The sequence below is a fragment of the Myotis daubentonii genome, chromosome 4 (assembly GCF_963259705.1).
Source record: "Myotis daubentonii chromosome 4, mMyoDau2.1, whole genome shotgun sequence".
In the NCBI taxonomy this organism is placed as follows: Eukaryota; Metazoa; Chordata; class Mammalia; order Chiroptera; family Vespertilionidae; genus Myotis; species Myotis daubentonii.
The window spans coordinates 113,209,359-113,237,150 of record NC_081843.1 but is presented as its reverse complement, the minus strand read 5'-3'; the positions used below and the strand labels follow the sequence as shown (position 1 = coordinate 113,237,150).

General features: G+C 38.9%; 1 protein-coding gene across 6 annotated transcripts in view; it reads right to left on the bottom strand.

Moving 5' to 3' along the window:
• Positions 1 to 6,552: 6,552 nt before the first annotated feature.
• Positions 6,553 to 27,792, bottom strand: part of ZFR (zinc finger RNA binding protein) — a 72,376-nt gene continuing 51,136 nt past the window's right edge. For 2 of the 6 annotated variants that reach the window (XM_059694994.1, XM_059694995.1), the window contains 5 exons: positions 23,790 to 23,887; positions 22,829 to 22,924; positions 9,636 to 9,747; positions 9,432 to 9,529; positions 6,553 to 8,061 (listed from right to left, as the gene is read on the bottom strand). In XM_059694994.1, the coding sequence (XP_059550977.1) occupies positions 7,882 to 8,061; positions 9,432 to 9,529; positions 9,636 to 9,747; positions 22,829 to 22,924; positions 23,790 to 23,887 (584 nt within the window). In that variant the 3' untranslated portion in view covers positions 6,553 to 7,881. Of the gene's footprint in view, positions 8,062 to 9,431; positions 9,530 to 9,635; positions 9,748 to 22,828; positions 22,925 to 23,789; positions 23,888 to 25,422; positions 26,341 to 27,792 lie in introns of those variants that run through there. The other 4 variants (XM_059694996.1, XR_009452723.1, XM_059694998.1 and 1 more) reach the window with 4 other exon arrangements.

Genomic DNA, 27,792 nt, shown 5'->3' with positions numbered 1-27,792 from the left:
CCCGGCCCAGCTGGCTGGATGGCAAGTCCTCAGAGCTACAGCGGAGTCCTCCCGGGCTGGGCAGCCTCCCAGTAGCACCTCTGGGAGGCTCACTCAGATCACTTTCTAGGTCTCTCGGGGCCATGAAAAACGGTCATTTTCACCCCCTGGGAGACACAGAGGAGTTAAGGGGCTTTTGCAAGTTCTGGGAAGGTTTCAAGTTCTCTGTGCCTCAGAGCAGGGGCGCAGGGGCGCAGGGGCGAGGATGGTGTCAGCAGCCCAGGCAGGCGGGTGTCAGTGTGTGTATGACTGGGGTGAGAGGGTGGAACCAGCGGGCAGAAAAACCTGTTATTTGGGTCGATTCATTCCAGGAGAACAGCACGGAGATCTGGCATCTGATTCCAGGCGGGATGACCTCCAGGAGAGAGGAATGAGAAAGCTTGTTGCTGTCTCAAATGATTAAGGTTGACGTAACCTCGTGCTTTTCATGTCATTCAATCATCCGAAGGCCGAGTGTCGCCAAGTGAAAATCATGTTATTCCTTCTTGAATGTTTCCTGAGATGGAAGCATCCAGTGTCAATCTGACTTTCTGGTGGGACAGAGCTGGCTGGGGAAAGCGAGGGGCCTGGCCTGCCGGCTGTTTGTTTGCTAATTGGAAGGGAAATGGCACTGGGAGGACCTCTCCTGCCCTCCCAGTTTTGCTGGAGGCTGAATCTGGTTAGAAAATCTGGCGCAGGAGCGGAGGACACCCTTTCCCACAGTGCGTGGCGCCTACTGGTGCTCTGGGCGGGGAGGAGGGGAGCTGGGCTGTCACTGGGCAGGGAGAACGGCCCAAATGGAAACAGGCCCCGCATGCCCCCCACTGGGACATTTGATCTTTGCTCCAGCAGCCGGGCCTGTGCCCAGCTTGGCCGGCCCCTTCCCACTCACTGAGACCTGAAAGGCTTATTGTTCAGGTGGCTGCAGAGCAAGCACAGAGGTTGTGAAAGACCCACTGTTTCATGTTTGAAACGCTCGTCTGTCCCAAGGTTAAAATGGATTCAAAATTGTTTTTTCAAAATCCTTTCTGTCCAAAGGCAAAAGGAGAATTCAGGGAGTGGAAATGGCTGAGCTGCAGAGCCTCGCTCAGCCTTTCTTCCCCAGCAGCTTCCTGACCCACCATTTCCCTTCCCTGGGACACTGGCGTCCACTCTCCATACACTCACCTGGTCTCGGAGCGGATCCCGAGGGCAGCCACATAAAGCACCAAACCAGACCCTCTCAGACCTTGCAAATACCTTATGTAGGTTAAGAAGTTTCATGGCTCAGCTCAACTGGGGTCCCAGAAAAAGAAGGGGGGATCCATTCATTCTCTCATCCAACGTGAGACAGCAACGGAAGGGAAAATGCTAAGAGAAACCGGAACCACATAGACGTAGTCGATTAACTTTCAGGTAAACCTCTCTCCGCTTTATTTTTTCCTGGTCTCCTCAAATGCCAGGGCGACACCTTCCCCCCATCCCAGAAGAAAGGCGCTGCCCCTCCCCAGGCCTCTGACGCTGCCCCAGCGGGAGCAGACAGGCCGGTGGAGAGGAGTGCTCTGCTGGGGGCTGGCACCGCACGTTCCAGCGCAGGGCGAGGCAGGAGAGGTGGGAAGAGCAGGTCAGAACGGCAGTCAGTGGAGCCCTGAGTACCAGGCTAAGGCTGCTGGAATCTCTCCTTAAGGCATGTGGAGATATTGGGCGGTTTTCACACCATTTTTTCTTTTTAAAGAATTACTATGCTGTAATTATTTAAGAACTAGTCAGTAGTTATGTGGTGAAAGGTATTATAGAAACAGAGATCATCAAACCTCCTAATCTGATAGGAACAAAAGCCCCAAACTGAACAAGCCATAACCACACTACAGAGATGAGCTGCTGAGTCCGCTGGAACATGGAGAATGGTGTGTGTGTGTTTTATAATCTGGTTCTTACTACACATGAAGTAAATTTCTTCGTGTATTGTTCTACTACATAGTTATTTTCAACTTTTTCCAACGTCACATTCCTGAGGGAGCTGACCCCTCTCAGGAGGAACGGGTTGAATGACGAGGACTTTTCAGGAGGGAACACTCCCTTTGGGGTTGCTGGTCTCTAACATCATTAGATGGTTGAGCAGTATTTTAGTCAAGTACTTATTGGACATTTCAGTTGTTTCTAATCTTACACACTTGCCAATAGTGCTTCAGTAAAAATATTTGAATTTATAGTTTTGTATATCTATCTGATTAGATTTCGTTCTTTAAGATGAAGTCTTTGAAGTTCAGCTGCTGGGTCAGAGTCTCCCTCTTTATTTGTATATATCCCATATAATAAAACCCTAATATGCAAATCGACCGAACAGCAGAACGACAGGTCGCTATGATGTGCACTGACCACTGGTGGTGGTGGGGGGGGGGGGCAGCTCCTGCATTAAGCGTCTGCCCCCCGAGAGGGAGGTGACCGGCGGTGGTAATCAGGGGTGGGGCTAGCAGTCAGACATCCCCTGAGGGTGCAGGCTGGGCTGAGGGACAACCACCGCCCAACCCCCCCACCCCCCACACACACACAAATTTCATGCACTGGGCCTCTAGTAGTTTTATATTTTTTTTAAAAAAAAGGTCCTTCTGATATAGGCACTCCTATGTTCATAGCAGCACAATTTACAATAGCTAAGATTTGGAAACAACCTAAGTGCCCATCAGCAGATGAGTGGATTAAAAAACTATGGTACATCTACACAATGGAATACTACACCGCTATAAAAAAGGAACTTTTACCATTTGCAACAGCATGGACGGAACTGGACAGCATTATGCTAAGTGAAATAAGCCAGTCGGAGAAAGATAAATATCATATGATCTCACTCATATGTGGGATATAATGATCAACACAATTTGATGAATAAAAATAGACCCAGAGACAAATGGCAGGGGAGGGGGGTGGTTAGAGAGCAACCAAAGGACTTGTATGCATGCATATCAGGATAACCAATGGACACAGACACTGGGACGGTGGGGGCTTGCCCAGTGTGGGAACGGCTGGGGGGGTGGGGGCGGGGAGGAGGTGTTAATCGGGGGGAAAAGGAGACATATGTAAAACTAGACAATTTTTTAAAAAAAGGGTTCTTCTGATGTCGACTGAGCTAGTGCCTCTTGCCTTTACAATCTTGGTTTTACTAGTTCAGACCTGATTATTTTCTATCTTTCCAACCTTTATCAATCTGGTTGACAAAAAGTGTATTACCTTCATTTTTTTTAAATTTGTATTTATTTGATTACTAGTAAGGTTGAAAATTTTTCATATGGCTATCGGCCACTTATATTTATTTTGAGAATATATACTTCTTTTGAGAATTGTCCACCCATGTACATTGTTCATTCACCCTTTTAAAGAAAGAAGCTTTTGGTCTGAGATGACCACTGAAAATCGTTCACTATTCACTTGACCCAGAAACCCCCATGAAATCATGCCGATCAGGAGGTTCAAATCTTCATGTTCACTCTAAGAACATTTGTGAAACTGCCTGGGCCATCAAGGGCGTGCCTATCCGAAAAGCCACCAAGTGCCTGAAGGGTGTCCCTGTAGGAAGCCATGTGTGCCATTCCGCACTTAAAATGGCGCTGGTAGGTGGTGTCCAGGCCAAACGGGGCTGGATGAAGAGTGCTGGGCATCTTGCTGCACGTGCTTAAGAATGCAGAGAGCAGTGCTGAACTGGGCTTAGGTGTAGATTCTCTCGTCACTGAGCAGTCAGGTGAACAAAGCTCCGAGAGGTGGTGCAGAACCTAAAGCTCACTGGCAGGTCAACCCGCACGTGAGCGCTCCCTGCCATCGGAGATGATCCTTTTTGAAAAAGAGCAGAGTGTTCCTAAACCAGAAGAGGAGGCTGCACAGAAGAAAAAGGTATCCCAGAAGGAACTGAAGAAACAATAACCTGTGGCCCAGGAGGAAATCCAGTATAAAAAAAAATGTCAATAAAAGTTTTTATCTTATTACCAAAGTATTCCTTGTTCTGTCAAAACATCTCAACCAGTTGAAAAAGTCATCCAGAATAACCAGTGTCAATGGTTTTGAGTTAGGACCTTTCCTATGTATGTGTGTGCATATGCAGATGCATGTATCGTCAACGGATGCTGGTTTTGCAAACACTGATTTGTGAACATCTCAGCTTGCTGATACATAGCTACATCATTATTTGTAATGAGCCACTATATGGATGTCCCATTTTCCCAATTCTTTTTTTTTTTTTAATGTTTTATTGATCTCAGAGAGGAAGAGAGAGGGAGATACAGACATCAATGACGAGAATCATTGACCGGCTGCCTTCTGCACGCTCCACACTGGGGATCGAGCCCTGAAACCCAGGCATGTGCTCTGCCTGGGAATCGAACTGTGACCTCATGGTTCATAGGTCAACACTTAACCACTGAGACACACCAGCTAGACCCATTCTTCCAATTCTTGACCACTTAGGTAGTGAATCGTTATGCCTATGTCTAATTCTTAGTGGAATCAGATTCAAATGACTTTAACATCTTTATCAATATCAACTCTCTGGTATAGTATGTTGTAATGGCTTTCCCAGTTATTTCTTTAAACTTTTGTTTATTCTAGGATAGTATTAAAATTATAAAAATTCATATATTGATTTTCACATATTGAATCAGCCTTGCATTTCAGTTGTATTTTTTTTAACTTTTCCATCTGCTTTCTTTCTTTTTTTAAAGCTTTATTGTTGAAGCACTTTTTTTTTTAATCGTTTTTGTGTCAGGGTAATGTTGGCCTTACAAAATAACTTGGGGTTGAGCCCTGGAAAAAAAACTATTATAAAATTATTCACAAGTAACTTTATGGGGTCACTTACCCTTGCTCTTCCCTCCCCCCAACCTGCCCAGTTATGTTCCAGTTCCCAGGGGGCTCATCTTTATCATCCTCTGGCCAAAAATCTGGGCTTTGATTACCACACACTGCCATACTCTCCCATGGCTGTGCTCACGTGCACGGCTAAGCAGGGAGTTCACCTCTGGAGGGTAAACTGATAGTTCACTTGTGATCTTCTCCAATCTCTCTGCCTAAATACGTTTGAGTCCTCACACTGCTGCTCGAGGCATTTTATCCAGATGTGACAGTTGCATTCAGAGACAGGGAAGAGGGTACTTACTTCATCTGATCCAGAGCTGTGACTCATAGACTGGGTCTCAGTCAATAATTCAGCTGCAGCTCCCTTTCCACTTCACCATAAATGAAGCCCTCTCCATTTCATCTCTTTTGATGTACATGAAGATTTCAAAAATTTAAGCACCTATACAACTAAGAATCTTGCCATCTAGAAAGTCTTATTTTCCTTTAGCCCATCTTTGTTCTCTTCAACTCCCACAGCCTTTTCTTCTCTTTCTCTTGGTCCAACCAAAGAGCAGACAGGAAGACAGGCAGGCTGCTCTGATGTTAGATCTTCAGGAGAGAGATTTTGGTCTCTACTCTGAAAGAAAGGATGCCCTTCAGGCTGTAGCTTACTTGACTTTCAGGCCTCCTCCTGACATTTCTCTGCAAACAATCAATGAAGGAAGTGCAAGTGTTGCTTCATGACTGCCCTTACATTCAATGTGGATAACCTCAACTGTGCTAGTGCAGGAAGCACAGGATCAGAGGCCTGGAAAATTCTGAAATGAAGTAATTTTAGAGATTCTCTGTGCCTCAGTTTAACAGATGTAGTTACACACACAGATTGGGCGAGTCCACAGGCAAAATGGCCGGCATCTGAAATGTGATACAACTGAATGCCCACAGGCCAACCTGGTAGGGAAATAGGGAGCAAACGAGAAGGCTGTGGTCCACTGTCCAGAGAGGCTTTGTCTCAAATTCATCCTCCAAGGAGTGGCCATTACGCTCAGCTTTAGCTAAGTGTCATCAGATCTGCCGATTTTTCAAGAGGTCAAATTAGAATTTTTGTGTTTAAAATCTTTAATATTGGCTCAGAGACTCTAACAGAATTTGGGACAAATAACACCTATCTATATTCTGGATGTAGTACATGCAATATCCTTTCTGACTTCTGGCTCAGGAAAAGGTTAAAATGCAGAGCAAAGGAGATGGGATTCCCTTTATTTTCCCATCCTTACTTAACCATTGGCCTTAGAAAGAGATATAGCTTTGTAAGTTCTTTAGAATAAAGAGGGGTAAAAAAGGTTGATGGATAGCCCAATAGCGTAGACCAAAATTGGGAGACTTAAAATCTATCCGCATGCCATGTCTTGAGCATTTAAATTCTACAGAAAGAGGGTTGGCTAAAAACACAACTGTAGGAGGTACAAGGCTTAAAGATTAAAAGCTTAGGCTTTTAAGTCAACAGAACTCTGATGATCTGACCCAATTCAATAGACTATATTTAACCAATACAGTATTGAAAATTATAAAATTTTTTGGAAATTCTATGCTCAGGCAACAAACATTTGTCAGCAATAACAAAATATAACTACCCAATACTTTTGAATATAGTTTTACTAAAGCATAAGTCATTTCAAAGCAATAGTAGTTTATGTCAATTCTAACATATAATACATTTAAGTCATAATATGAATTTAAATTTTTATTTGTGTATTTCACTGTAGTGCTGTGACAACAAAATGACACCTGTGTACCAGAGCATAAACACATCAACAGTCAGATGTAACTTATCATTACACCACTGCTAGAATATTTAGCTTTTTGTAGGACACATAAGCATGTAAGATGGCCACACCAAATAATTTTCTGGTTTTTTTTTCCTTAGATAATCTTAATTTTTTATCAGTAATACTTTATCAACCTCACTGTTAATAGAACTGTAAATTCTCTGGGTGATAGGGTATGGGGGCAGGGAAAAGGAATCATTCAATTGTGTTATACTGTAATAGTCGCTAGAGTAATCTCACACACACCAACAAGGAACTGTCATCATAATTAAGGGCTAGTTACTGTTGTTAGTTGCACAATGATAAAGTTCTTTTCAAAATATTGGTTAGCCCACTTATAGTATGAAAAATGCCCTCTCCACTTATGCAGAAGAAAAAAATATTCAGAAAGTTATTTTTGGCCTTGCTATGTCAAAAAGTCAACTGTACAAAGATCTACGTGTCAAACCTAAAATTATAATTTTAAAAGTCTATTAAAAACAAATATTTCATGCATTTTTATTACTTATGCAGAGGCTTTTAAAACTGTTGCAAGACCATAGTATATATTAGCTTTTGTACTGCTAATGCGCGACTAACAGCAAACTTGATTAGAGTAGCAGAGACCTGTCTTCATTACGCCTTTCTGTGTCACACTAGGGAGACCAATGGCCCAAAATCTGCAGGAACACCCAGGTCTGAGCACTAAACGGCAGGACAACTGTGTGATAATCCATCACACACAGAACAACAAACAAACGGGAAAGTTCTGCAGTCTCACAGTACAAAAAACATACTGCTGTAAAATATTAAGGAGTAAAGGACATCATCTATAACACAAATAGCTAGTGTCAAAGAACAAAACCTCTAAATAAACCTCTCAAAATACACATAGTAACTGAAGTACAAATACTGCATTAAATACAGTGAAGATTTAATAAGACTAGTTAATAAAAGACACAAAAATAGAAGAAACTAGGGCAACCAGTAAATAAAACCAAAATAATGGCGGGGGGGAGAGAGGGAGAGAATCTGAACCATTGTTTTTCCCCTAGTTGGAGCACAATTTTGGGGGGGTATCTTTCCATTCATATAACACCTAACACTGTACATGAAGATTTTAATGTCACAGAAAAACTTGGTTCTTCCATGAAATTCTTGATAAATTTTTTGTAGACATTATTATGAATGAAAAACAGCCAACAAATGGGCACCTATTATTTTTAACACTGCAGATTTACAGAAACTTTTTTTAAAAGTTATCATAATCTTTTTTGTCTTTTTTCCCCTCAGCTTCAAATCCATCAACTCCATCACTATCCCTTCTTCGTTTCCTGTTGTTGTGGATGTTAAAACGTTGGCTCATTTGGGGTAACGGGTCCATGCCTAGAACTTTGTGTATCTGGCGGAATGCAAGGAGTCTCAACGCAAACTGGAATAAAGAGTCAGAATTTAGAATTAATTAATTAATTAATAATTCTTGTTAGGTTTATACCCCCATATGTAAAAACGCCTCTGCTTAATGAAAGAAATACCTTAAACAAGATTAATTTCATAACTGAAACCAATTCATCCACCCAGTCAACAATTGATGAACATTTGGGATGTTTCCACTTTTTGGCTATTATGCATAATGTTGTCATGTACAAGTCTTTCATGGACATGTTTTCAGTTCTGTTGGGTATAAATCTACGAGTCACACTACTTTTCAAAATGGCTGCTGTTTAGACTATTCTTAACCCCTCTTTATTTTCTTTAGCCAGGATAATATACTTTTGGGTTAAAAAAAAGGAAAGCTGTAGCAGTTTTTGATTGATCAATTTTTTTTCATTCATTCATTCGGCTCACATGTTTTCCTTTTCCATAATTCTTCTAATAGGACTAATAACTGATAATGACAATGATGATAGCCAACGTAAAGCTGGACAGTGAAAGCTGGTAGCAAAAAAATTGTTTCATTGGCAATATGGTGTTGGAGGAGAGCTCGATGGATACTTTGGATCACCAGAAAGACAAATAAGTGTGTCCTACAGCAAAGGAAGCCTGAAACACCACTGGACACAAAAATGACAAAATGGAAGCTGTGCTACTGTGGGCACATCCTGAGAAGAGAGCAGGAAAAGAGAAAGACCAAACAAGAGATGGGCTGGCTGCATGAAAGAAGCCACAGGCATGAGTCCAGAGGAGCCACGCTGGTCTGGTGAGGACAGGACACTGTGGACATGACCTGGGTCAGAGCTGACTCAATGGCACATAACAAGCACATTATTACAGTTACACACACTAACTCATGTAATCCTCCCAACAATCCTGCTTGAGGCAGACACTGCTTTTATCCCCATTTTACAGATGAGATGGCAGAGCTGGTATTCAAACCCAGAGGGTCTTGACTCCAGAGCCCACACCTTAATTACTACATGAGACAGCCTTTCCAGTGGCAGGACAGGCTAAATTATAACAATAATTACCACAAACCACATCACTTCTGTACAAGCAGATGACCTCGTTTCCCTACTGATTTTCATATATATAACCTAATACTCAGATTTAACAAGACTGAAAATGCTGCTTTATTTTTATATTTATATAATATACTTTAATTAGACATACATATAGTTAAAATAATAAAATTTCAGATTATAATAGTGAAATCTAGTTCAAAATATACTCCCCTTTGAGAACTTAATAAAGAAACAAAAGAATGAATCCTATACAGTATTTCTTCTAAAGGACAGTTATAAAAAAACAAACCCTTAAAGGCAGTGGCCCAATAAAGCTTTGGGATTAAGAACACACCCTTACCTGTGCACTGGATGTGATGTCCTCACGCTGCTGGTCAGTCATTGTGGCCAAGGTATCAAAGGGATCCTTCTCACAAGGATCCAGAAGGCCAGGACTACCTACAGTAATCACCACAGTGAGAAAGAAATATTAGCTTTTTGTAAAAGAAAGAAGAGTTCTGATTCAATTATCAAACATACACATCAAAAATGAAGTAAAACTTACCTTTAAGAATAATCCCTGAAGAAATGCACTCAAACACTCTTCTTAGTGCATCTCCAGGGCTCTGAGGACTAGAAGCACTGCTGATTGCTTTCTCTACTAATAACTCCATAGCCTAAAAATAAAAACATACAACATGTGTTTAACAGCTTACAGACCAAACAACAGAATGATAAACCACTCGATAAAAATTAAAATTTTCAAGACTGAAAAAGTTACATAGAACAAATCACAAAAACGGAAAATAAAAATTGCATGTAATATAAAAATAAACAAACAATGAAAACAAAACTCATAAGACAATATAAAAATTACATTTTAAAAATATGTTATATTTTTTTTAAAAAAATTTATTTACTGATTTGAGAGAGAGAGAGAAAAGAAGAGAGAGAAAGAGGATGGGTGAGGGAGGGGGAGACAGTGAGAGAGAGAGAGAGAAACAACATAAGTAAATTGTTGTTCACTTATTTATGTATTCATTGATTGATTCTTATATGTGCCCTGACCAGGAATTGAACCCTCAATCTTGGCATATAGGGACAACACTCTACCTGGACAGGGCTACAATTTATTCTTAAGGAAAAAAAGAAAAGAAAAGTAAAATATATTAATAGTTTTGTTTGCTTGTTTTTTATTGTTTAAATTATTGCTATCGTTTTCTATTAAACAAGGATAGTCCTTAAAAATACTTTAGATATGTAGGGCTCACATACATTTGTTCTTTAATACCTACAGACTGATGATACCAGGGAGTTACAGGAGGCCAATAGAGAGGACTTTTGTTTTTTCTTTACAAACAATGTACATTAACTAAATTTTCATTTACTTCACAACTGAACTTCTATTATCCCGAAGGAAAATACAAATTATGCTTTCACTGTAAAATATATTTGAGACTTAAAATGTAAGCCAATGAACAAAATACAAAAGTAAAAGTATAGGTTTAGAAAGCAGCTAATCCAGGAAATATTTTGAAGGGCTTATTAGAAAATTTGCTTTCATTTAGATTTTTAACAGTGAGCTATAATTCCCATAACATTCCCTCTTAAAGTTTACAATTCAGTAGTTTTTAGTATACTTACAAAGTTGTTCAACCATAACCACTATCTAATTCCAGGACACATTCATCCCCAACAAAAGAAACTCCTTACCCATTAGTAGTCATTCTCCATTCTCCCTTTCCTCTACCCCCCTGGCAATGACTAAATCACTTTCTATTTCTAAAGATTTCTTTGTTCTGGATATTTCATACAAATAAAACCATGAAAATGTGGCTTTTTGTGTTTGGCTTTGTTCACTTGGCATAATGTTTCAAGTTCACCCATCCTGTAGCTTTTAACTTATGTTTTAAATAAAACTACCAATAACAATTCAGAGAAAGTAAATAAACTAGAAATACAATGAAATCCCTAAAATAATACTGAAGTTGAAAATACCTTAGTGAGAATCCATTTTTAGTTGTCTGCTTGAAAAGCTCACAAATTTATTAATCAGAGGTGAAAAACTGTCAAGGCATTCAATCCAAAGCTACTACTCAGGTGTTTTAAATAAGAATTTTAAAATGTTTGGATACATGAAGACTGTAGTCCCAAACAAATTGGGAATAAATTATAAGAGAGATGGGAATTTAATGAGACACATTAAAGAGTGTATATTAACAGCAGTAAAAAAAAAAAAATGACTACTGCTGGCAGCAGCAGGATTGGGAAAAACATTTTTAAGTGAATGTTCAAAATGATTCATGTAAATCACAACTAAAAAAAAAATCATGATGTTCAGTTTACCCAGTTCAGGAATAAAAAATATTCAACACATTTTCAAAAGATTTTCATTTTAAAATTTTAGTATTTTAAGGATTCAACTTCAGTTTTCCAAACAACTCTATGACTGTATAATAAGTATCTCCTTGCCAAACAAATAAAGTATTATTTTAAGATGTCCAACAGACTGTGAAATCCTGAGGGAGGTCAAAAAGTCATATATTTTGAACCCCTCTGCCTATAATAAATGACCAGGATATAGAAAATACTCAATAAATATTTGTGAAACAGAATACTTTTGGAAAGAATCCTATCTAATAATAGGCAAACATGGTAATTGACTGTACCTTCATTACACCTCCCATTGGCTAATCAGCACGATATGCAAATTAACCCAACCAAGATGGCGGCCGGCAGCCACGCAGCTGAAGCGAGCAGGAGGCTTGCTTGCTTCAGTGATGGAGGAAGCCAAGGTTCCCCACCTGCTGCAGCCCCGCTCTGAGCTCCGAAAGCAACAAAGTTTCAATTATAGAAGCTAAACCAACCCCAGATACCTGCTTTCAGCAGGCCGTGGCCACAGAGCTGGAGCGAGCAAGAGCTGGTTCTTAGCTACAGTGACGGCAACAAAGTTTCAATTATAGAAGCTAAACAAACCCCAGATACCTGCTTTCAGCAGGCAGTGGCCTTAGAGCTGGAGCGAGCAGGAGCCAGCTCTCAGCTTCAGTGACGGCAACAAAGTTTCAATTATAGAAGGTAAATAAATCCCAGATTAAAAAAGAAAAAAGAAAAAGAGAGGCTGGGAGCTTCACTCGTCAGCCAGCCTGAAAACGGCCCTCAGCCCTTCACCCAGACTGGCCAGGCACCCCAGTGGGGACCCCCACCCTAAAGGCAGTGTGGCCAGCCTGAAAACAGCCATCAGCCCCTCATCCAGGCTGGCCAGGCACCCCAATGGGGACCCCCACCCTGAAGGGGGTGTGACCAGCTGCAAACAGCCATCAGCCCCTCACCCAGGCTGGCCAGGCACCCAAGCGGGACCCTCACCCTGATCCAGATCACCCTTCAGGGCAAACCAGCCAGCCCCCACCTGTGCACCAGGCTTCTATCCTATATAGTAAAAGGTTAATATGCAAACTGACCTTAACAGCAGAAAGACTGGGAATGACTGGTCACTATGACACACACTGACCACCAGGGGGCAGAAGCTCAATGCAGGAGCTGCCCTCTGGTGGTCAGTGTCTCCCACATGGGGGCGCTCTGCTCAGCCACAAGCCAGGCTGATGGCTGCCAGCACAGCAGTGGTGGTGGGAGCCTCTCCTGCCTCCTCAGCAGCACTAAGGATGTCCAACTGCAGCTTAGGCCTGCTCCCCGCTGGCAAGTGGACATCCCCCGAGGGCTGCCAGAGGGATGTCTGATTGCCAGCTTAGGCCCAATACTCCGGGAAGCAGGCCTAAGCCAGCAAATGGTCATCCCCTGAGGGGGTCCCAGACTGCAAGAGGGCACAGGCCGGGCTGAGGGAACCCCCCGCCCCCAAAGTGCACAATTTTTTTTTTTAATACTGTACAACCCCCTTCAGTGCTCACAGTCCAAGGGTAAGGAGGCTGGGCAATGGTTTGAGGCTGAAACTTCCTCTGGCATGGGTCCACTGTGAGACACAAATTTTTGTGCACCGGGCCTCTAGTCCTATATAATAAAAGGCTAATATGCAGATAGACCGAACGGCAGAATAACCAGTCGCTATGACATGCACTGGCCACCAGGGGGCAGATGCTCAACACAGGAGCTGTCCCCTGGTGGTACAGTGCATTCCCATAGGGGGAGCACCGCTCAGCCAGAGCCCTGAGCCATGCTCATGGCTGGCGAGCACAGCGGTGGTGGCAGGAGCCTTTCCTGCCTCTGTAGCAGTGCTAAGGATGTCTGACTGCTGGTTTAGGCCCATTCCTAAGATGTTAGTCAGACATCCCGAGGGCTCCTGAGCTGCGAGAGGGTGCAGGCCAGGCTGAGGGGACCTCCCCCCTCCCAAGTGCACGAATTTCGTGCACCAGGCCTCTAGTGCAATAAGAATCCTGCTTATATCAGGGTAATAATCCTGCTGATAAAAGGGTAACAAGCAAATTACTTACTGATGCTGTGCTTAAAATATAAAATTGAATAATATATGAAACTCTCAATAAATACCTAAACTTTTACTAAGTACTTTTAGGTAATGTTAAGAGAAAAATAAATATTAAATAATCACCTATAATCTATATGTCAAGATAGAGAATGTGTTTCAAATAATACTAAGCTTTTTCAAAATCTGCTTATTGACTGATCGTAAGTAGGAATTTGTTATTTATACTTGCATATAAAGGTAGATAGAAACTAAGAATCAAGAAAGAAATGAATTATTTAGGGAAAACAATAGTCAATATATTTAAACATACAATGAAACTAAGCCAACAACCTAAGTTCTGAAATCATTTGCTATGAAACAAGCAATTTAAAAATATTAATTTTCACCCAGCCGGAGTGGCTCAGTGCTTGAGCATGGACCCACTAACCAGGAAGTCACAGCTTGATTCCAAGTTGGGGTCCATGACCAGGTTGCGGGCAAAATCCCCAGTAGGGGGCGTGTAGGAGGCAGCTGATCAATGATTCTCATCATTGATCTCTCTCCCTCTCCCTTCCTCTCTAAAATCAATTAAAACATTTAAAAATATATATATTAATTTTCTACAGAACATGGCTATGCTCCATGCAGATACCTACGGTTAGTAACGCAACAAAAGTGCAATATACATGGATTTATAAACTCTGAAATACATGCATTAAAAGGACATCAAAGAAGAAGAATTAAACTACAGAAGTAACATCTAGGCTGTAATGTAAAGGATCTTGGTGGCTTAACGAGAGAAGGTTCCCATAGTAAATAATTTGAAATCAATAACTTCAACATTTGTTTTTAAAAAGTCATGAAATCGTTCTAGGTTTGCCTATTATGCATAATATTGGCTGTAAGTTTGTCATATATAGCCTTTATTATGTTGAGGAATGATCCCTCTATTACCACTTTGCTGAGAATTTTTATCAAAAATGGGTGTTGCCTGGCCGGCATAGCTCAGTGGTTGAGCACGACCTATGAACCAGGAGGTCATGGTTCAATTCCTGGTCAGGGCACATGCCCAGATTGCAGGCTCCATCCCCAGTGCGGGGCGTGCAGGAGGCAGCCAATCAATCAATGATTCTCTCTCATCATTGATGTTTCTCTCCCTCTCCCTTCCCCTCTGAATTCAATAAAAATAAGTTTTTTTAAAAATGGGTGTTGAATTTTGTCAAATGCTTTTTCTGCATCTACTGATAAGATCATGTGGTTTTATCTTTGAATTTGTTTATGTGATGTATCACATTTATTGATTTGCGTATATTATACTACCCTTGTATCCCTGAAATAAGTCTCCACTTGGTCATGGTGTTTGATCTTTTTAATATATTGATGGATCCGGTTTGCTGATGTTTTGTTGAGGATTTTACTTAGCATCTATGTTTATCAGGGATAGTGACTGGTTAATACTCTTTCTCTGTAGTGTCTTTATCTGGTTTTGGAATTAGTATAATGCTGGCCTTGTAAAAAGAACTTGTATGTCAGTCAGAGAAAGACAAGTATCACATGATCTCACTCATATGTGAAATCTAAGAAATAAACTAAAGAACAAAATAGATCCAGAGACAGAGAAGCATGGAAAAGACTGACAAATCTCAGAGGGAAGGTGGGAGTGGGTGGGTGGGTGGAGAGACATTAACCAAAGAACCTGTATGCATAACCCATGGACACAGGCAATAGTATGCTGAGGGCGGGGACAAAGGTTGGGAGTGTTAGGGTGTGGCTAGAAGGGGTCAATGGGGAAATAAAGGGACATCTATAGTACTTTCAACAATAAAGACAAATTTTTAAAATAAATAAATAAAAAAGAGTAATGAAGCATTTTTTTCCCCATCCCTAGTATAATGTTTATGAAGTGGTAGGCACCCTGCTAAACACTTCAAATGCATGATTTCATTATATTTTCATAACTAGGTAGTATTATATTATAACTTTAAAGATTAGAAAAAGAAAACTTAAATAGTTTGATTCCCGGTCAGGGCACATGCCCAGGTTGTGGGCTCGATCCCTGGAGGGGCCACGCAGGAAGCAGCCAATCACTGATTCTCTCTCATCATTGATGTTTCTCTCTTTCTCCCTAACCCTTCCTCTCTGAAATCAATAAAAATATATTTTTTTTTAAAAAGAAAAAGAAATACTAAAGTTAAAAAAAAAAAGTCATACAATTATAAGGTAAAAAGACTAGGATTTGAACCCAGGTCAGTTTGGCTCAACTCCTGTTTTTTTTTTTTTTGTGTGTGTGTGTGTGTGTGTGTGTGTGTGTGTGTGTGTGTGTGTGTGTTTTAAACTATATATTTCAGTAAATATCCTTTTCTAATACTGGTAGATATCAAGAGTAAAAAAACAAACAAAAAAAACCCCACATAAAAATCAGTGAGATTGTGGTGACATAGGTATTTTCATTTGGTAGGAATATAAACTGGTAAAACCTTTTTTAGTACACAACTTGAAAGCTCAAGGGCATACACCAGCAATGTCAGTACTAAAGATTTACAATAGGGCTCTTATACTTAAATGAATGCATTAAAAAATATTCAGTGCGGCTATTTATCTGTAATGGACTGGAAACAACAGAAATACCTAACACGAGGAATTCTGGTTAAATAATTGTAACAGTAACAATTATCCTCTTCACCATTGTAATTTATTATACTCTAAGCACTATTCCGAGCTTTACATACATTAACCAGTTTTAATCATCATAATCACTGTTAGGAGATAGATATGACTATTATTCCCATTTTAAAAATAAAGATGGTTATATCATTAAAGTAGGATTTTGAGTACTGTCACAACAGGTAATTGTATATACAAAAGCCATTTCTATATTCCAGTTGACATAGAGCAATACTGATACATGCATGACAGACTTCTATTCTTAAATCCATTTGCAGAATGATATATATATGTATTATATTTATGTATTATATTTATGCACAGCACCTTACTTTATACTCAAAACTTTAACACTTTAAAATATATATTTTTTATTACTGATTTCAGAGAGGAAGGGAGAGGGAGAAGGAGAGGGAGGGAAACATCAATGTAAGAGACAAACATTGACTGGCTGTCTCCTGCACACCCGCTACCCAGGATGGAGCCCAAAACCCGGGCACGTGCCCTGTCCTGGAATCATGCCAGCAACCTTTCAGTGCACGGGACTGTGCTCAACAAACTGAACCACACCGGCCAGGGCTAAAAATTTTTAACATCTGAGGTCATAATGCTTATCATTAAGAATTTAATGAATTCTGATCACAAATAAATACTGAAATACACATTTGTCACTGCTTCTACATAGCACTGCTATTACTGGCTAGTTTAATCAAACAAGGTAAAATTAAAACCAGAAAAAGTTATAATAAATATGTTGTAAGATATTTTTCAAATCCTAAGTTAGCAAAACTCTACTATATACAAATCTGAGTTATCTGGCTGAATTGGTTGACTTTTCTAGGAAAAATGTAAGTTACCAAAATTAACTCCAGGAGAGAGAAAAATTGATTAATCACAATAGAAGAAATAAAAACACACACACTAACCCTAAAAAGATTGGGAACAGATGATGTCACGTGAATTTTATAAACTGTAAAGGAACAGATAGTTGTGATACTACTAAAACAGTTTCAGAATTTAGAGAACAAAACTTCCAAATTGTTTTTGTTCTGTTTTTTTAAGAGAGAGGAAGAGAGAAAGAAACATCGATTTGTTGTTTCACGTATTTATACATATTGGCTGTTTCTTGTATGTGCCCTGACTGGAGACCGAACCTGCTACCTTGGCGCATTGGGACCATGCTCTTACCAACTGAGCTAGCCGGCCAGGACCCAAATTATTTTTATAGTTAGTTCATTATTGATTCAAAATCTGACCAAGAGAACAAGCATAAAACTACAGACATTGTTTTATGTCACTAGAAATTTCTAAATAGACATCCCCAAACAGAACTTAACAATTTATTAAGGCTGTCATATACTATTTAAGACTCAACTCTGGAATGCAAATGTAGCTAAATATTGAGAACACCTATTTGTATAATATATAATACTAACAGATTATAGGAGAAAAAACTATGCATTCATGTCAATAAATCTTGCTAATTTCTATAATAAAGTTCAACTTCCATTCCTGATTCAAAATTACTTAACTAGGAAAAAATTGATACTTCTAACATGACAAAGCTAGTATCTCAAGACTGAATCATGCTAAATACAATTAACACACTAGAAGCATTTTCAATACAATTAGGAACATAACATGCATAGGAAAGTATTATTTCTTTTATTCCGTATTTGTTGTAGATGAATCAATTAAGTTAGAAAAAGAAGGCAAAATATCACTTTTACATATGATTCCTTTAAAAAAAATTTATTGATGGATTTCAGAAAGGGAGGGAGGGAGGGAGGGAGGGAGGGAGGGAGGGAGGGAGAAAGTATGGATTTGTTGTCCCAGTTATTTATGCATCATTGGCTGATTCTTTTATGTGCCTGACCAGAGATCAAACCCACAACCTTGGCTTTTTGGGATGATACTCTAACCAACTGAGCTACCTGGCCAGGACCTACATAAGATTCTAAGACTAGAAAATCACAAGGGAATCATATGAAAAGAATTATTACAAATAAAGGAATGCAGTTAGGTGGTGGGTTACAAAATTAATATCCAAAAGATACTAGAAAAGACAGTGTGAGAAAAAAACTGATAAAATACTTAGGTACAAAGAAACAACATGCAAAGATCCTATTCAAATCTAAATAGGTACATAAAATTAATTTCAATAAGTAGGATATCCCATATTCTTGGCTAAGAATAGTTAATGTTATAAAAGTAATATTCCCCAAATTAACCTACTAATTCAATGCAGTCCTACTTAGAAAACATCAGTAGAACTTTGAAGAAAATTAACAAAATGGTAAGTCAAGTTCATTTGGAAAAACAAACATATGAGAGCCAAAAAATTCTTCTGTGCAAGACGGTGTTTACAATGGGGGTTAGAGAATGGAGAGGGAGGAATGTGATGAAGAGGACCATCAGAACTGCAGAACACACTATGAAGCTTCAATAATTAAGAGTTTAGTATGAGAGAAGACAAACTGAGGAACAAAAGACAGCTGCAGAAACAGGCCCACGAAAACGAAACGTTGGTTTATGACAGGGTTCCTCAACCTCAGTGCTGCTGCTGACCAGTTTGGACAATGTCTCCGGACATTTGCCAATTGTCCCCTGGAGGGCAACTGTCTCTGGATGAGAACAACTTGTTTATGATAGTGATGATATTTCAAAGAACAGTAATCATCATTTTAAAACCACTAAATAATATTGAAATAATTGGCAATTGTCTCGTAAAACATGTAGCTGGATCCATCTTTAATCCATTTGTAATTTTTAATTTTATAAGCAACAGATGTATAATTTATCCTGGTAAAAACCAAACATTACAGTTCTCTATTCTAACCATCCCTTCCTCCCACTCCTCAGAGACAAGAACTAGTAGACTGGAATATAACCTTCTAGGAGCTTTTGCTAGGTATTTATATATACACATACACATACACTTGTAGAAAATAAAATTTGATCGGAAAAAAAAATTCTAAAGAAAGCATGTGTGAACTAATTTATGACCTAAACTACATGAGGAGTTGATAAGTAGAATATAAAACCCAGAAGTCATAAAAGATTAAGGAGTCAGAATTTGTAAAAATTTAAAAATTTTTTATATAGCAAACATTTCATGAAGTTGAAAAGCAAATAAAAAGACAAGAGAAAGTAATTTTCCAATACAAATGGGAGCTAATTTCTTAAAGAAAGGATATAAATTATTAAGAAAATGAGTAACAAAGGAAATGGCAGTTAAAGAGAAAAATAATTACAAATGCCAGCAATCACTGAAAGAAATGGACATTAAAAAAAGGAAACACAGTGTTTTACTTATTATATTGTTAACTAGAGGCCCGGTGCACAAAAATTTGTGCACTGGGGGGGGGGGGGGCGCGCGCGCCTCAGCCCGGCCTGCGCCCATTTGCAGTCCAGGACCCCTTGGGGGATGTCCACCTGTCAACTCAGGCCCACTCCCCAGTGGATCAGGCCTAAGCTTGCAGTCAGACATCCTTCTGGCAGCCAGGGAGCCCTTGGGGGATGTCCGACTAAAGGCTTAGGCCCCCAAGGGATCGGGTCTAAACCGATAGTTGGACATTCTTAGTGCTGCCATGGAGGTGGGAGAGGCTTCTGCCACCACCTCTGCGCTGGCCAGCCATGAGCCAGCTTCTGGCTGAGTGGCACTCCCCATATGGAAGTGCACTGACCACCAGGGGGCAGCTCCTGCATTGAGCATCTGCCCCCTGGTGGTCAGTGTGTGTCATAGTGACCAGTCATTCCCAGTCTTTCTGCTGTTAAGGTCAGTTTGCATATTACCCTTTTACTGTATAGGATAGAGGCCTGGTGCATGGGTGGGGGCCGGCTGGTTTGCCCTGAAGGGTGATCTGGATCAGGGTGGGGGTCCCGCTTGGGTGCCTGGCCAGCCTGGGTGAAGGGTTGAGGGCCGTTTTCAGGCTGGCGGGCGACTGAAGATCCCAGCCTCTTTTTTTTTTATTCTGAGATTTATTTACCTTCTATAGCTATCACTGGAGCTGAGAGCCGGCTCCAGCTCTGAGGCCCGGCTCCAACTCTGAGGCCGTGGCTGGCTGAAAGCAGGTATCTGGGGTTTGTTTAGCTTCTATAACTTAAACATTGTTGCTTCTGGAGCTGAGAGGTGGGCCGAGGCAGACAGGGAACCTTGGCTTCCTCCATCACTGGAGCAAGCAAGCCTCATGTTCGCTGCAGCTGCTTGGCTGCCGGCCGCCATCTTTGTTGGCAGTTAATTTGCATATCCTGATTAGCCAATGGGAAGTGTAGCGGAGGTATGGTTAATTACCATGTTTGTCTATTATTAGATAGGATTATATAGGATGCCCCTATTTCCCCCCTTTCGCCCCCTCTACCCAGCTCTTGCCCCCCACTTCTCTCTGGCCATCCCCATACTGTTGTTTGTGTCCATGGGTTGTGCATATATTTTCTTTGGCTAATCCCTTCTTTAAATTCACTTCTTTAAATTTTTATTTTCAGATAAGTGCTTATAACTGCACTATTATATATTTCCTATTATATCATTTAGAATTAAGGTATCTTTTAATTGAACCCTTGTAAATTTTAGCACAGTTAATATATTATGCTAGAAGCAATTAGGAGATTTTTCATGTAATGCAGATACATTTCAATTAATATTTTTTTAATTTTTTAATATTCTAATTTGAAATAATCTCATACATGTAAAAAAACTGTAAAATACTACAGCATATTATATGTACCCTTCACCCAATTTCTTAGGTGTTAATAATTTAAACATAACCATTATACAACTAACAAAATTTGTAATGTATTTTTCTTATAATCTCTTTAATGTTACTTAATCCATTTACTTTGTTTTTGTTAATCTTCACCCAAGGATATTTTTCCATTGAATTTTAGAGAGAGTGAAGGGAAAGGGAGAGACACATTGATTGGTTGCCTCCTGCACATGCTCTGATAGGGACTGAGGATCAAGCCAGCAACTGATGTACATGCCCTTGACTGGAATCGAACCTGGGACCCCTTCAGTCCACGGGCTAATGCTCTTTCCACTGAGCAAAACAGGCTGCAGCTTAATTCATTTACTTTTCATCTATATGTGTCTTTATATTCAAAGTGGGTTTTTTGATTCACCCTCATAATCTGTCTTTTAATTGGTGCATTTATGCCACTGACTTTCAGAGTGCTTACTAATAGAGTTACTGCCATATCAGGTGGCTTCTGGGGCTTCTGGGGCCGGCCAGCAGCCCAGGACCAGATCCAATCATGGGCGGCAGGCAGGCAGCTTCTGGGGCTTCTGGGGCAGGCCTGTGACCCGGGATCAGATCCGATCACGGGCGGCAGGCAGGCGGCATTTGGGGGTCGCACACGGGGGCCTGGATGGCGGCTCGAACTCACGCTGTCCCGCCCTGCCTGCAGTATGCAAATTAGCCGCCATCTTTGTTGGCAGTTAATTTGCATATCATGCTGATTAGCCCATGGGAGGCATAGCGAAGGTACGGTCAATTACCATGTTTGTATATTATTAGACAGGATAAGTATGATAACATCCCAGTTAGTGAGGGTATGAAGGAAACCACCACTTTTGGGAGTTTTAGCACATGTCCTTTCACCTTGGAATTCCAGCCCTAGTAATTTATCACGTGTATAGTACTTACAAAACTTTGACAAAATGAGCATTTAATAGCAAAACACTACAAACCCAAATGTCCACTAAATAGATACCAGTCAAATAAAATATGGCATGGCCATACAAAGGGAATACCATGTAGTCAACATAGAGAATGAGGTGCCCTTCTCAAAAACTCCAAGATGTATTTTGTTAAGCTGCTGCAAATAATGAAAATATTATGATCACTCCTGTGAGACTGACTTAAGGTAACCCTGGCTATTCAACTCTCACAAATCCAATCCAACTGTGGAATCAAAGGGTTCAATTATATTTTTTAATGAATCCCTCTCTATCTCAATTTATTCTACTCAGGAACCAAAGAGGTTCACATATCAAAGAGATACTTGTACATATATGAAAATAAAAACGTATGTGATGTATATGCATGCCCTTTATCCCTGGAAGAAATCACAACAAACTGTTAAGATTTAACCTGCCTTAATTGCTTCCTATTTTGTGCCTTTCTGCATTATATGACTGTCCTACCATTACATACATTACTAGAGGCCCGATGTATGACGCTTGTGCAAGGGGCTCGGCCCTCGCAGCAGCCCCGCCCATTGGTCATTCCAGAAGGTCACCCTGGAAGGTCATTCTGCCATCCGGTCTAATTAGCACATTATCTCTTTATTATAGGATTTCTTAATAATGTATGTATCTGAATTTTTAAAATTCCTAACCTTACCCATTATTTCAAAGGAAAATGTCAACAGAACCCTGCAAAGGGAGATTAACAGCTCATTTTTAGTCTTTTTACTGCTGTTATATAAAAGCCAATTAATAACTACTGTCACTGTGAGACCAGCAGAAAAAGGAAAATGCAAAAAAGAAATAAATATTTAAGTATAGTTTTTTAAATATTAAATTCTTATTGAAGATTAAAAACCCTAAGACCTCCAGGTTTTTTCACCAGAAGAGGAAACTATACTTAGGAAATGAAAATAAAGTATGAGACTGTAAACACTGCAAAAGTATTTCCTAAATGTTCATTTTTGACACCATACAGTTACATACTACTTACCCAGCTTGGAAAATCAGACCAAGTTGGAACTCGCTGACAAAGGTCCCGAAGAATACGTATGATAATCACACAGGACTGTAGACCATTAGCTCTAGCCTTGAGAGCAACACAAAAACCAATTGAATTAATCTTAGAAATACTGAAATTATCCCTTGATGAAAAAAAGTTAAAATACCGCTGTTCAATGGAAGCTCAGATAAAAATGAAACAAAAATAATCACACTTGAAATTGGATTCAATGAGCTGCCATTTACAGCAGTATTTTATGCCAGGGTTAGTATTTAAAAGCTGGTATTTTAGGTCAAAGTAAACAGATTATACAAGAATAATATTTCTTGATACCCTGTGAACCTTGACCTGTAATCACTTAAATCAATAAACTTAAAAAAAATCTGCCTACATTAGAAATAAAAGAAAAAGTAAAGAGCTAAAAAGTTTGTCTAGGGACTGAAAGGTTAAAGAAATCTGTTTGGTTTCCCTTCTGTGCCTTTGCATGACTGCAAAGTCACTAAACCAAACAGCTACTTCCTCACCTTTCACTCCCTACACGTATTAACTTAGAGAAAGAGGGGAGAGAGGGGATCTTAAAACTATACAGAAAGCTTTAAACACATATTCCATTATGTAAAGCAAAGTTAATCTGCAGCCTTATGGAATATAATATATATACACAAACATGTGATGTTCCTAAACAAGTCAACTTTAAATATAGCTACTAAAAATAAAAATAAAATAACCCAAACTACAAAATACCCCCAAAACCTAAGTTCATTGTCAAATAATAGTAACTGCAATATGCAGATCTTCAAACCCAGCTTTCTATGTCAACATATTTTCTGAAATTTAATTTAAAATAGTGTTGCTTGGGCAATCTTTCAAAATGTTTAAACACAGTTAAACATGTTGTACTGAACTACTCTCTCATAAGGCTACAATAAAAAAGTAAAATGATGTTCCGAACCTGGAACCACTTAGCGTGGCGTAGAGCAGCCAGAGCGTCAAGGCATTTTTGCCTGTCCAAGACGTCCGGTGGGTCTTTCACCATACCCGAGGTTACATCTAAAATGGATTGAATTGGCAAAATGCAGTGAGGAATGGGTGTTTGACCAGGTGAGCAAGACACTTCCTTAAAGTAGCATCAGTGTCACACGAGCCATTTGAGAGTCTATCAGCACTTTAACGTACCCAGGGAATTATTTTCAACAAATTTACATATTCCAACATGACGACCAAACGGAGACTTAAACTCTTAATTTAGAAATATAATAATTTCTGCAAATATAAACCCTACCCACCAAAATAAAATCAAAAGGAAGGATTACTGGACACAGTGCACCAGCACAAAGATGACAAGACAAGAGGGAACACAAAAATCCACCTTAATAAATGAGAATGTACAAAACACTACTGAGTTTGTTCGGTATTTTAAATGGTCACAGGTTATTCTGGGGCTAATATAGCCAAGAATTAATGATAAATATGGAATGACAACAGAGTAATGATCATAGAAAAAAATAGAGGCAAAAATTGGCATTTCTAAGAGTTTAATACTTTCTCTTCCACAAGGAGATTTTTAGTTGTAAGGAATACAAAATGCCTTTTAAAAATTCAAAGTTCCCAAAAGGTGTTCCAAAGCATAACTGGAGAGAAACAATGGGTAACAGAGAAAATGGCAGTAGAAACTAGCATGGTTAAATGGAGTAAGTATAGAAACAGAAGAGATGGACTAAGCAGAGCACTTTGATGATAACATGTAAGGCCTGAGGTTATAATAATTGGTTTTAATCAGATTATTATATTAAAACATGAATGAGCTACATAAAACTTGAGAAGGAAATCTGAACCTAAACCAAGACAAAAGGTTAACTTTACATTCACAAAAGTAGTTGGAGGGCCAGCTTTATATTCACCTAAACATATCTGTAAAATGTGTTTAAATATAACAGTAAATTTGCTGATCAAACTATTCACAAGTAAATAGCAATTAAGCCCATCAAATTCACAACTCTTGATGATTTTTAACAGTATAAATGTTTTCTAAATTATAGGGAAATTATATACCAGGCAAATAATCTATTGAATTTAAGTCTGGTAAAAGAGCACCAGAAGGTGCATTTAGGATATAATCTAATAACTCACTGAGGATACCAAATGGATGAGAGAAAAAGAAGTATGTGATAAAAGAAACAGTGATAAAATAAACGATTATTTTATTTTAAGAGTACCATTGCAACTCTGGGCAAATTACTTGATTGCATATTATATGACCATTCAGAAGTCTGAAGAGATACTTGTCCGTATTTTGAATAGATAACATATAAGAAAGTGTATTTTAAGTGATAAAGAATTATATTGCCTATTGTTAGTTCTTACTCCTAAAGTAATCAGATGGCACAGATTTCTCAGAAGACAGTTTAGAAGGGAGATCTACTGATAATCAAAGAACACTATGTCATATCCTAAGAATGAACACTAAGAGGAATCTGAGTACTCAAAAGAAACTATCAAGACAAAAATAGTATTTACTTTTTAAAATTAATAAACAATCTCAAAACCTGCAAGACCAACTACTGAATCAAGAAATATACTGAACATAAGAAATGGGCTATTCTGATAAGAAACACAGGAAAGCATGGCTAACTCAGGAAGGAAGAAGAAAGGAAAAAAGAACCGAAAAAGAACAAATCCACCCACTCCTCAAAGCAGGGTTACAGAACATGCTGGAAGACCCTCTTCCCATGTCCCTAATTACTTACATTATTTGCTAAAGCTAGAATGCAAATAGGTGACAGTGTGCAATCTCTGTCCAAAAATGTTTCTAAATTTCTAATGTTAATCCTTAATGTTATAATTTCCTCTAATATGTAAGAAAAATGTTCTTTTTGGATACAAGCATTCAAAAACTTTGAAAATTTTAATTACTGATACAATTTCAAAGATGCCAAGACACCTATTGCAAATTTAAAAACAAATTAAGAGCTACAAAGTTTCTGTTAGAGTGTGGATTTTTGCACCCATTTTATACTTCAAGTGGATTAACCCCTTAGATATACTGTACTAAAAGCATACTTGTTGCCTAATACCCAGTTAAAACAAAACAAAAATGGGTTATTTTTAAAAAAATTCTTACCCTACATGAATGTATTTCATAAAATTTAAGGGGTTAATCACTAGTTAGAAAACATGCTGTGTCCACACTATTTTATGATTAAAAGTTAATAGGAATATATTAATTTAAATTAACATGGTTATGTAAAATATATAATCCACCCAACCATTTAAAAACTAGTGTGAACACTGCTCAATTCTAGAAGACACAAAGACAAAACAGAACAGCCACACAGAGGACAATAAATGCCAGGCTCTGCATCCAAAATCTCTTCTTAATCAAATGGCAGGTGTGACACTGAGCTTTTGAAAACCTTGGTCAAAAATCCTTCCGATGTCTTGGCAGCAACCCCTGACAGGAATCAATCCCCTCTGCTAGAAGGCTTTGGACCGGGCCTGATAAGCTACAGGTGAAAAAAAAACACACACAATACTTGACTTGCTGCAGAAAACACTCTGTAGCAAGGGTTAGAGCATTTTGAACATTTCAAGCCTCAAGTCAATTAAACTTTTACTTAATATTTAACTGTCAAACACCGTACTGTAAAATAGATCCATCATGCGTTTAACAGTTATTTGGACAATTTAATAATTTCCTTTAAATAATTTTTGGCATTAAATGGGATCATTAGGCATTAAAGAGGCTACCACACTATGCGCAAGTCTCAAGTCTCGTGATTTACAATCACTCTTCCGGCAAAGCCTTCCTTAACCCCTGTACTAACTCCCCAAAGCAAGCTATAGGCTTTACATGATTTTAAGACACAGAGCATTGGGAGCTGCAGTGAGAGAGAATACATACCGTTATTCTGCAGCAAAAAAGAAGCACTCTTCATAATGAAGCTAAAGAAATGGTTTACTGCACTAATCTGCAGCAAGGAACATTCTATCAATGTTTCTATACTTTTGCACAACTTTTCAGCTCAGTGTCTTGAAGTAAAATCTTTCAATTTTGGACTGATCATTTCTCTCAATATAATATTTATGAAATTCAGAACAATAATTCTAAATCAAGTCTGGGTCAGACAAAAATATAATTTTGTTTCCTTTAAAAGGGATAGGTTATTAAAAATTCTACTACAACTATGATACCTTGACTTTAGACTCTTGCAACATAAATGACTTGATACTGCACAAATTAAACAGCCTAAATGTAATTGAACAAAATATGCTCTAAAATAAAGCTAAATGGCTATACAAGTATAATTTCACCCTAAATATAGCACCTTTATTTATAACATAATACATTAGAAGATTTTCCCCCCGAGCCCTCAGAGTCATAGGCTGCATATGAATTGACCAGCTTGACTCAGGAACTGTTTCCAGTAATGTCCACAGCCAGACCTTGAGTGGAAATTCATGCTCATATAAAAGATCCTTTATACAAAATCCATTTATTTTTAAGATGCAAAGCTTATAGAACATACAAGTCCTGATATGGTCTATATACAAAGTATGCAAAATTAGACAAGTCTCCCAATGAAGTTTTAAATGAAATGTTCTTTTTCTGGGTAGTAAAAAGCCCAGTGCCTTAAATAAATTGCTTTGCTGTAAGAAAACAAATTTAAAGTGACAGTAATTGAGAGCCTACTGATGCTATTTTAGACAAATTTTAACATTCAATATATAGTATTCTTTTCTCCTATACATGTATCACAAAGAAATACTAGTGTAGACTTTAACTCCATAATCAACAACAACATGAAAGGAAACAAAGTAAATTTTATCTGACCCATAAAACAACAGAACCAACATATGGCAGACACTGACCATGCTTTTTGGCTTAAGCTTTTGAAGCTTTGAAAATGTTACAGAATAGTCCCTAAAGCAACATTGCTGGCACCAGCAGGATTTCA